Here is a 12334-nt window from a genome sequence, read left to right on the forward strand (position 1 = left end):
AGCTCCCGCCACCCGACAACCCATACCCCCTCTTTGGTACCGGGAATAAAACCGGATGAGGATTTTCGCAAAACTTTTGCTGAAACGACGAATCTCTTTTACCACGGATTATTACTCGATGTACACACCCCTAAGATTATCATGACCCTACCGAAAGCCCGTAGGGGATGATTTCTTTAACGGGGACATATTTAAACGGGGAAAAAAATATCATACACTTTTTTTTCCAAGGATTCATTTTCTTTGGTTATTATCTTTTTTTTCGGTCCAGTCTCTCTTGAACCTGTCACTTGGTTGTTGGAGACTTTCGTGCTTGCTGGCTCGTCAGCGGGCTCGGTTGATGCTGGGGCCGAGCGAACGAGTTAACATTGGTTAATTTATGGTGGTGCCCAGTCAACAAGGCGCCATGGCATTTAGCGGTTAACGCATGCATCGCGTGGTAGGGGAGACGCCACTCAACGGCATCATTTGAATTGATGCGGTGAATTGGAGCTGACGACATCCAAAGGAGAGCCAATCCAGTAGTTTGTTTATTGGTGGCGCGTTGGCGGATTCCTTGCAGTCTGGCTTAATTGAGCTTGTCAATCGCGATTGAAACAAATATATAGACACTTGCTGGAGGATACCGTGTATCTATACGAGGGTTTAATTTAAATTACGTAAATTTTACAGCGTGTCATTCGAAACCTTCTATCGTGTTCTATCAATGACTCTAGGTCATCGGCATATAAATTTTAGACGCTGACAAATTTTTTTTTAATGAATTTAATACGAAGATAGATATGCTGGAATATACTTGAGAAGGACCGATGGAAAAAATGTTTACTGAAATATAATTAATATTTCTTTCAGGGCTTAATGAACGTTTCCATTATTCAATTTTTGAATCTCTATACGGTTAATTAAAATCTTGTGCTATTATGATAGTTCTAATTTTTCTTTTAGAATCGAGTGAAAATTAGGTCATCCGTTACTAATCACATTTATCATGTATCCGTACCATATGCATACAGGGTCATACACCGTATGTGAATTTCGATCAATTTCGGTTTATTCGTTCATAGACGGCAATTTGCCTGATCGCCCTTTGCACACGTTTATACGTATACAATATATATACCTATTTATTTATATATAGCCAAAAACATGAATTTCCCTGAAAATGCAAATCGCATTATTTCTATACGTGTGCTTAATGGGCTATTACGAGCACGTGCCAACCACAAAGGGAATCTCCTTGCTATAGCATTGAACTTCCCATAAGACAAATCACATAGGTGGAACAATATATATACAGGGTGTTCCGAAACTATCTGACCCGGTGGGTATGGCGGTGTTCGGGAGGCTTCACTGATCACGAAAATGACCTTCTTTTTGTCCGGAAGGTATAATTTTTTAAATGGGAGCAGGTCAAAGTTGACCAATCAGAGGGAGGCGTCATATATACACCCACATATATCACGTATATTAACACATGCTCGAAAAAGTATTAACTAATTTTACCTAACATACAGAATTGCCCCGAAAAATGGTGAAATTTTTTTTTCTCACCCCCTATGACTAATTCACCATATTGCCCCGTAAGTCACGATTTTTCACGGTATGACGTAGTTGCCCAAAGATCCAATAATACAGAACAATAAGGATTTTACTATGTTATCCAAAGTCGAGAATGAGAGATTAGAATTTTTTTTTCCCTCGTTCAACCTCCAGCCGTGTACGGTGCATTTAGCACAGGGTGGGAAAAGCATGGGAGACTAAAGGGAGTGAAAAAGAAAAAAAGGCACTGGAAAATATACGAGAGGAACAATGGTAGGGATTGTTGACGCCGCGAAAGGGGACTGGTAAAATAAAAGGAGGGGGGTCCCCACGTGATTAGTCTGACACTTGTACGATAGTCTAGTTGGCACGCATTCTGGCTCCTGGTTGCATTGACTGCGTGTCTGTTGCCGCAGGCACGTGACACATAAGCAGGCAGCCATTGCAGTGCCTTAAAATAACTTCTGATCCGAACGATAATCCATGATTTTTAAGGAATGGACCAGACCCAGTTCCAAGTGACAAATTTTTATAGGGCATTTTAAATTTACCGCCTTTTCTTTTAAACTAACGGTAACGATCTTTTTCACGTTACAGACGCCTGCGGACTCTCGGACGTCGCCAACATCGAGTCCCTTCAGGAAAAGTCCCAGTGCGCTCTCGAGGAGCATTGCAGGACCCAGTATCCCAATCAGCCTACTCGGTTTGGCAAACTTCTATTAAGACTACCGTCGCTGAGGACAGTTTCGTCCCAGGTGATCGAGCAACTATTTTTTGTACGTCTCGTTGGAAAGACGCCCATCGAGACCCTCATCAGAGACATGCTGCTGAGCGGAAGCAGCTTCAACTGGCCTTACATGAGCACGATGTGACACTCTGTCTGGCGGCAGCTAGCTTCCGCATAATACGTCACACGGTCCACGATTCGGTAATGAAAGAGGAAGAGAGAGGTTGGGGAGACGGTTTTGAGTAAAAAAAAAAAAGCGAAATCATTGGATCACGCAAAATTGTGAAGATATGGATGAGATAAGAGGGGTAGGGTCACGGACGCGTGAACCTGCCCTTCTTCATTAGCGACTTAAAAAAATAAGAAATGAAAAAGTATGAGGTTGGATCGTCAGGTGAAACCGATCGATTCTCAACCGAGTGATCCTGAATGATGAATGATCCCAAAGAGAGTCGTTCGGTTCCGCCTGGGACTGCCTGACGAAGTACAATGGCTGGAGGTATAGTAATCATTGTCCAGTCGTGAATTATGGCGCACGAGTGTTTACTCCTCCGTGTGATAAAAGAAGTCACGTGGTCGAAGAGGGAACTGATGGAAATTCAAGGCTTGAAAAAAAAAAATTGAAAAATATCATAGAAACTTCAATTTTTCGTTATAACCCAAAAATTTAATTGGTGATAAAAATTTTTTTTTTTTAATTTTTTGTATCCCTCCCCTACTCTTTTTCTACTTCTTCTCGGAAGTTAACGGTTTCTTCCATGACATTCGAATCTCCCTCCGTAGCTAAGATCTACTGGGTCTACCTGGCCCGTAGAAGAAGAAGCCTTAAGTTTCTAACTGGTTTCTAAGCTTCATACCGAAACGAAGACATATTAAACGTAAAGCATCGGAGTAGACACGAAGGACTGTACATAGGTACATAAAACAATAGAAGTACCGTATCTGGTACGAGCTAAGTACACTTCCACGTCGTGGAGGTACGGTCGGTCTGAAGTTGGCCGAAGGTAGGTAACGCCTCGCAAGTCAAACTAAAGTAAGAGACGCCGCTGAGCGGAGTGATAATAAACTCGTCACTTATTCAGAATCAGGAGGCGCCCAGTGGTTACGTGGACAGCCTTGAAGGAGAGAGCTAACGAGAGTGAGAGAGAGAGAAAGAGGCAAGGAGAAGGAAAAATAATGAGAGACAAAGTGAAGTAAGCAGCAAGACCATCGCTGCCCGTAAGACATTGGGACTCCGGTAAAGTGGCCTGGTCTTGGATCGAAGCACCGGGTCCGCTTCGGAACAAAGCTGAAGGTGGCGGAGGAGGCAGCGGCGGCAACTGGTGGAGGTGTGAAGAAATCATAAATTAGCATTTATAATCGGTCCTCACTATCTCGAATCGATCCCAGTCAAGCACCGACTACCAGCCAAGTCATCCCAGGAGTCCTTAGTCATCCAAGCTTGCTACTTTAGGGGCGAACCATTCGCTTCTCATTTTTATTTAACCCTCTCGATAAAATCCCCCCCAAGGTCCTTCGTCCACGGTGAACAATTTCCAAAGGGACCTCATTGCCAACCACCCCATTAGATGCCTATAGTCCCTCTCGCTATTCTGCTTCTTCAAACTTACCGATTCTTTGACACTTTTCTTCTTCGTTCCTACGGGGTCCCCCTTATACTCTCTTCTCGCTATTCTCTTGAGTCACTCTTTTTTTTATTTAAAAATTTTTTTTTCTTTCCATTCTCATTCTTGTGCCTCATTCGTTATCTTTTTTTTTCTGTTCGCTGATTTCTTCTTCTCTTTTTCCTTACCCACCCTTCTTCTTGTCTCTTCTCCACTTCTCTTTAGTACTTTGCTATTTTTATTTATATCTCCAACACGCTCGTTTACGTATCGAGGCTGACTCCTCGTTTCAACAGACTCTTTGCGTATTTTTTAATTTAATTTAATATTCGAAGCTGTTACGTGTAATTAGGGCTTCTTTATTTTTTTTTTCACCTGACGTCGTCACGATCGAAATTTTCTTCTCAAGAGGAAAAATCCTGGTTTTTATTTTTAAAGAATTTTTTTGGATCAATTCACGTGGTAGCTGGTAACCGTTAATGACTCGCGGGTACAAAATCTTTATGCGACGTTACATCCCTTGTTAAATGCATTATGAAGCGACCTCGGGGTTAGGTACTCGAAAGAAACGACGCATTTAATATAAAGAAACAAAGTCGACCGTTTATTGCGCGACAGACGTAAATCGAACGCTCTTCTTTCTTTTTCTTTTTCTCTTTTTTTTTAATATATATTAAATTATAACGTTTTCGCTGGCCAAACAAGACTTTTGGAAAGCCAATGGAAAGAAAATTGTGCGACATGTTTACTTACGAATTATCTATGTTTATATATAATATATGTATATATAAAGCATATATATATATATATATAATTTTTATTAGCGAAGGGCGCTCGTTTTGCTAAAGACTGTATCAGTCTCAAATGATAAGTAATTAATATTAATGCGCGGCTCGTCGATCGGCGACCGGTAATGGTAAAGTAAAGAAAAATGAAACGAACGAATGATAGGTGAGACAGATCGATAATATAATTATTGCGAATTTATTTAAGCGTTTACGTTTGAACTTACTCACGTGACAATACATCGGAAATACCAAGGGAAAAGAAAATCCGTTTATCTTGTACATAATTATTTTTACTTTCGGGGTTACTTAAACTGAGTATGTAGCTAGAGGTAAACTTAAACGAGGGATTGTCAAATGTATCAGTGCCATTGCGACTTCGCTACAGTGGCGACAATGCGGGATTTTGTCGAGGGCAGAGCAAAGTTGTTTTTACTGATGCTAGAGAATTTTCAAAAAAAACTATTATGTACTGTTTAACGTTATCGAAGTGCAAGCCGAAAGAATGGTTTGATGAAAAATTGTATGAAATTTTTGTATTAATTTGTTACCTTGTATGATTGTATGATTTTTCGAATTTTTTTTTTTTAATCCAATCGTCGTCACTGTTCATGCAAAAATCGTTAGTATACCATATACGTATTTCTCCGCGTTTGTCAAGGTTTCCAAGGCCGTTGACGTAGTTAAGAGAAGGAGCGAATGAGGAAGGCGAAAGGAAATTTCTTAAAATAATTAAACGAGTCCTTATCAATTTTCCAGTGTTAAGGATCACGGTACCATTAAACAGATACCTATATTTTTCACTTGTTATTCAATAATAATTTCCGTCTTATCGGCGTCTAAACTGTCAAAGTGGGGACGAATCGTGGATACGTAGAAGAAATCCTGAGGGGAACCAAGACGACGAAGAAGAAAAATAAAATATTCGTCGCGTTTAGCCGCCAGCGTATACATACATAAATTATATGCATTAGAAAAAAAAAACCACCAAACAAGGATACACATATAAATACACGATAAAAAGAAAGAACGTGAACGATGACACAATGTGATAATTGTCGAAATTTTAACCCGGTTTTTTGAGACGGTGCTTTTTCTACTTTATAAATATTGTACAATAAAGAAAAATGAAAAAAAAAAAGAAACTGGACTCAGTGCGTTGTATAGCGTTGTTTAATGATACGAATTTGAATTATTAATTAATTAATAAATGTGGCAATGTCGAGCTAGTTACTTAGTTGAGGAAACATAGGGGTATATGGGATAATTTCTAAATATTTTTAAGCGGTCGTTTCTTAATTAAAAAGAAAAAAAAACGTAAATAAATAAAGCGTCGTGTTCTCATCTTGTACAGCAGGGGGGGATGCTTCCATTTGGATCCGTTGTAATTAATTAATGTAATTTGCGCGATTATATTATTTTTATTTGATACTTCCCTCATCCCGACCCCCACCACCGTTACTTTTCGTGCAATGAACTTTGACCCTCCCTCGAACCTACCTTCAGTCTTTCATTGATTGTGGCGTGGTGCGGTTCACGTATAGAAACTTTTAAAATTTTGTGTCTTTCAATTTTATAACGGGATCCCAATGGAGGCAGCCTTACTAAACGGATTCAGTTGCTCACGGAAACTCAAAGTGTATTATACCAGCCGTACGGATAACGTGTATGTAAGTAAAAGATAAAAGAAAGATATCTATTAAAAAAAAAATTAAAGAACACAACATGCATACATTAAGTAAGAGGGGACACATGCAAGACACACACTGAGACACAGACAGACAGTTATGTATAAATACGTGAAGATTTTTTGTATAAAAACGTGTAAATAATTAATATATTATAAAGAATTATAAATATATAAATATATATATTATATTAATTGCTCCGCATAGGAATACTATTAATTAATGATATTATTGATAATATTATTATATCGAGTAAACGTTGTATGTACGAAACTTGTAGGTATAATGCGACTGATCTTTTTTTGCAAAAGTTACAATAAGAAAATATCATGTTGCAAAAGCACAATCGATCTTATCAATCAGTCATACCAATTATTATTTATTCTGCAGATGCACCAAGTAAATCCCATATAGTTGCGCATCAGAGAAATGTGTGTGTAGAATAATTTATAAATTAAAAAAAAATCAAGTGTCTTCAGAAATTAAGAAGAAATCAGAGTATGGACTATTAAGAAGGTAAGAATTGTTGCAGAATGAGTTATAAATTCCTATTAAAAATGAATTGATAATCGCATGGATAGATATTTATTAAAAAGAAATGTTGCAAATAACAAACTTCTATCAGCTTCGATGTATTTTCATTGGTAGTCTGCCCCCTTGACAAGACCACTAGCGCCGCCAAGCGGTAAAACTTGCAATCGGACACGCATTAGAATCGTATCCAAAGACATCGGACAGACGGATACACTTTAAATTGCAAATAGCCGAAATTAGATTCCGCGTGTCGTTTAAGAGTCGTATTATAATAAAGAAGACAAAGAGATAGGAGAATTAAAGTAAAACAAACAAAAATAAGAGGCAAAATAGCGTCGCGTCGTTTCTAGAACAATCCGCGAGAGGGCAACGCGAGGTCGCGATCGCAGACAGACGCATCGCCGTCACGTCGGCGTCGGCCAGAAATCACTCTGAGCATGTCATGGAAATTCGCTCTCGCCAATTGTTTATATTGAAATACGCTCGTGCAGGAATTCCCGTCTGCTTCGTAATGGCATTCGAAAAAGAAAGTCAGAAATCGAGCGAGCACTCGCCGACTACAAGAGAACTGGTCGGTAAAATTGTCGATGAACCGTCTCTGCATTGATAAAAAACTTTTTTTAACCTCAACCGATCACTTTAATCTCAAATTTCAAATACTCGACTGACTCTATTTTTTCTTATACTTTTCGATCCTATCCAACCCCAAATATCTAGGGTGCAGTCCTGTTCCTGACGCTCTAGTGCACCCCCGGGAACTCCTAGTGGACCATCCCTTGTCGACCAGGATCCCATACTTGATTCACTTAGAGAGTGCTGATCTGCGAATCTGCGCCGAAGGGAATTTGGGAAAATAAGTTCACAACCCCTCGTAAATTAAATTGCCCTTGAGTCGCGCCCTCCCTTTGATTTACCGTCTTATCCAAGGCGTCGCGACGTGTCTCCAGAACCCTCAACCCCCAAAAGAAAAATATATAAAACACGCCGAAAACAAAAAATTATTCAGAATACAAAATCAACTCGTACTCAAAATTTTATTTTTTCACATTCACAACATTTAAAGTCCCATCTATATTAAGTCTACCTCACAACTCCACTACGACAAGCACTGTGCTTTGTTTTAAGCAATTCCACAGTATTTACTTTATATATATATATGTATATATATTTACACATGTATACCAACTTCCTCGGGATGTTTAGAATTTCGATAAATCCTCGGCAAGAAGAAGAAGAGTTACGGTCCCGGCGGCTTTTGGCGCCTTTCCAAACGGTGATTCTTGCTACCCGGTAAACAGAGCACACTTAAGCTCTACTGACAGACGACATTGCGGCTAGTACGTGTATCCCATACGTGACATCGTTACACGATTAAAATTGTATTACCAAGAATAGTGACGTCACGCGATATCCGTTGCGCAACAACGAACAAGAATTAATCAACGATAACACTTATCGCAATAGGGAATCGCGAATAAATAAGAGGAAACGTGACAAAAAATATTTTATCGGACAAAAAATCATCGAACGGAATCAAATATAATATATTAATAAGAAAATAGTGTCTCGTATCCAATAATAACATTGCCAGACATTTAACGGACTACAAGGCTCCATTCAGCATCCCCATCCGGTAGACAGTTATCTCGTTTGTGCCTCTTCTCAGATAAGACTCCAGCTATCTGTTAGCTACTGTTTGGAATTACGCCTGTCGAGTTTTAGGCCGACGCCACGTTTTAGGGTGGCAGTCCTGGGTACTATGGGAATTTTATGGTGGACCATAAACTACCGACGAGATCCGAGATTCGGGTCTTATCTGAGTCTTGATTTTGTGTAAAAAAAATTTTTTTTTAATTTCCATGAAAATTTCGTTCAATTGATACAATTTTCAGCGATCTAATGCCAGTCGAATAATATTGTAAAATGTTATAAATTATTTAAGTATTTTTTTCCCGGCCTCGTGATTTTTATCAAAATGTAATTTTTTTATTATTAAATCATACCGACTGGAAATTCTCGGTATTTCCTTATCAGTTTAATTACGTGTCGCTGCTTCACTTGACCACCAACCAGTTTACCTAAAGGAGCCATAAAGTTCGCCAGGGTACGGCAGGCTACGGTTTTCACGTATAGCTAGGTACCCTGGATTTGGATGAATTCCAAGGACCCAAGATTCTCGAACGGGGGAGACGGGACGCGAGACGTCTGACTGCTGTAACGGGAAAGCCAGAACGTATCCTCGTATACAGTATTCCGTTTTATCGTTTCTCTTGCGAAGATATGGTCACCCCGCTTGATAACCTCAACGTCTGACCTTATTATATCTTTCCCGTATTCTCCACTTCTCTTAGTGCCTACTGTATACATGTATACAGGTTAGTATCATTATTATTATTACGCCGATACACGCAGCATCCCTTCCACACGTCTTCCTATGAGAATAACTCGTACTAAACCCGTCTTGTTTCTTCCATACGATTTTAACGTAGTTTGATAAGTTTTCGCGAAAAGCATCTCTGCTATCGAACGAACGACTTGCATGAATGAAAAATTGTCGGAAATTTTTGTTACTTCAATCTCCACCTAAATAACTTAAAAATTTTTTTTGGTATTGGCAAGACAATTTTTTTTTTTTTGAAAAATTTAAAAATAATTTTCATTTTTAAATCAACTGGTACCGGTACAAATGAAAATTGTCCAGTTGTATAGTTTATTGGCAAGGGCAATTATATATAATTACAAAGCACCAATTGGATCAAACAGTTGATTACACGGAACGAGAGAAGAACGTCAAGCCGCGTCCTCATCGCTGCTGTATTATTCGCCAGCAACGTCCAGGTAAGCATACATATACGTCGCGTGCGTTTATTTCACGACCTTATAAAAGTCTTGTCGCGATATCCAGTGACAGTTGGTATAATTTATCACGAGGATGAACATCAAACCGATAAAAGCCCATGATGAGTATCCTCGGTGTGGCGTGACCCAGTATTGCATCACTGACGAACGAAGTAAACAGCTGTTTTTTTTTCAACGAGCACTCTAATCTGCAACGATAAGGGAAAATCATCGCCAAAACATAAAGTTAGTATCGTACGCAGCGTGGGATGGAAATTTTTCATTTATTTTTAATTATAAATAATATACGTATGTGACGTCATGATGAATTTATTGAATCATCGGACCATGCTCGTATCGTAACCTTGTTTTTTTTAGCATTGATCGTAATAACAAAATTGAAGTCTGCAATCGACGACTTTAGTATATCTAACGGGATGATAATGTAAAATTAAGCACAATGCAAAGCGGAAGTTCATACAACCGATTAATCGGCATCAAAGAGGACGGCTAGAGAGTCTACAGTGTAGGTACAGGTCGGTCCCGTGCCTCTTCCGTTACTTGATGGAGTAATGTGCGTTTGTTATGTTTCAATTGGTTATTCGACACCCACGCATAAATTATATCAACTTCATCTATCCGTAATTAAGATACGGTTGGCTTATGAGCATTTGTTGATTCGCCGGAAATGGAGTACAAATTGAGTGGGGGAGGTGGTGGGAGAGAGAAAGAGGTATATAAAACGTTAGAAAACTTTCTTTCCAAAAATATCATGAAATGGTAATTTTGTAAACAAAAAAATTTGAAAATTTGAAAAAAATCAGTCAACCTATTCGAAAATAAATTTAGACGAAGGATATGATGACTCTATTCAATTTTTCTCTATTGCTATTTTCGAAGCTGTAAATTCTTTTTTTTTTGACTCTATTCAGAATTTCCAATACAGCTTTTGAAATGGAGGCAATTGGTATCTACGGCCATGTAAAGGAGGACGCCATGATGCTTTAGTGACAAACAAGCCCGGCGTTCAAGTGTCTGTATAAAGAAATGCGACGGTGTAGGTGCATAAGTCAGAGGCGGAGCCATACACAGAGGTCAGAGGGCACAGCCAATCACAGACTGGTGATAACCATTCTGGCTTCGATATAGTTCTATACGGTTCGAGAACGCAGTTGGCGATATATACTTCAGTGTGAATGCACCTGTATAAGGTAAGACATTACTGATGCAATTGAAAAATGAATTTTTGCAACGCTGTACGGAAAGTATACAGTTTGTGCACCAAGAAACAAGCACAAAATCGTCGATTCTTGATGATTCCCGCACACTCTGAAATCATCAAGAATCGGCCATTTCGTGTTTCTTTTTGGTGCATATCCTGCGAACTTTCCGTACATTGTTGCAAAAAATAGTATATGGTACGCGTGCGGGTTGGTGATTCCTACTCGTGTGACGTTTGCCGGCCGAGCGAAGCGAGGGCCGGCAAACGTCTCGCTCGTCAGGAATCATCCACTTTCCGCACTTGTATCTTAATGTACTATATTATTATCCCAGAATCGCCCATCGAATATATGCTGTATATATTAAAAATAAATGGAATATTTTTTTGTAAAATTAAATATCGCCTCCTACCGTCGTCCACCTCAACTACAATAAAACTTCCTATCGAGAAATTGATTCTCACGTATTTTCACATAGACCGCGGTCACCGTGATTCGTGATTCTTCTTGGTTATTCTTCGAGCTGGTTTTGCTGTGCATTGTACGACTTGCCGTACCGGGAATTCTTTTATTTTTTTATTATACACCTTGTACTGGTATCTGTATATACCTAGATCAAGGCCCGTTATTTTTCCATACGTTATTTTGTATATATGTATATATGACTTATGACGTTAATAGAAATGGAAAAGAAGTTGGAAGCCGTACGGGAGACTTATTACGAAATTTCAAGATTGTTGGTATTTCAATATAATGGAGCTGTAGATGCCGAGGACTTGGAGGAGGAATCCATTTGTCGTGGATGCTGCGAAAAGGCCCTAAGGCTCTAAGGCCCGTTAAGTATTTTTTTTTTAACAAGGTATTGGTACGTCTTTATAAAATTTATATATGCATATATACATAGGTATGTATACATTTTGAAATAAAATTTGTTCAATTACGAAATGCTGTACTGTTAATCTCTTAGCAGTAGCCACGTTGTGGCAGTTTAAGTATGGACCCTGAGAATATGGTTTCTTGGGGAGAAGAATAAGAAAATCGGGAACGATTTATCACCGGAATCGATTCAATCCCCTTATAGTTACATAAAGAGAGTGAGAGGGGGTTGGGAGGCTGAGGGATGGAGTCCACGTGATTGGGCGAGTGTCACGACTCGCATAATCGTACGATTTGTATGTGTCACTAGTTTGCTTTACGGTTCTTTCGTAAGGATTGGGAATGGATGGGGCCCTACGGCATAGCGTGATGACCAACAGGAATTGATAAATTTTTTTATTGACGTATGAATAAATAGTTACGTTATGTTTTGTAAATACCTTGGCGGATGTACGAGGATTATTAGAGGTATGCGTATCTGTGCTTATTTCAAGGAACGATGTGGTGGACTTTTTATTGGTGC

At 39.1% G+C, this 12334-nt stretch overlaps 1 protein-coding gene across 8 annotated transcripts in view; it reads left to right on the plus strand.

Moving 5' to 3' along the window:
- LOC107268283 (COUP transcription factor 2) overlaps positions 1-11880 on the plus strand; it is a 68393-nt gene extending 56513 nt beyond the window's left edge. For 3 of the 8 annotated variants that reach the window (XR_003059838.1, XR_003059839.1, XR_003059837.1), the window contains one exon: positions 2137-2270. Coding sequence is in view for 2 of the 8 variants with exons in the window: in XM_015740909.2 (XP_015596395.1) it covers positions 2137-2411 (275 nt within the window). In the remaining 6 variants the exon portion in view is untranslated. Of the gene's footprint in view, positions 1-2136; positions 6684-7594; positions 9253-9640; positions 9716-9782; positions 9962-10647; positions 10927-11616 lie in introns of those variants that run through there. The other 5 variants (XM_015740909.2, XM_015740910.2, XR_003059835.1 and 2 more) reach the window with 4 other exon arrangements.
- The last annotated feature ends 454 nt before the right edge of the window (positions 11881-12334 follow it).

The sequence above is a fragment of the Cephus cinctus genome, unplaced genomic scaffold (genome assembly GCF_000341935.2).
Source record: "Cephus cinctus unplaced genomic scaffold, Ccin1 Ccin1_scaffold0508, whole genome shotgun sequence".
Lineage (NCBI taxonomy): Eukaryota > Metazoa > Arthropoda > Insecta > Hymenoptera > Cephidae > Cephus > Cephus cinctus.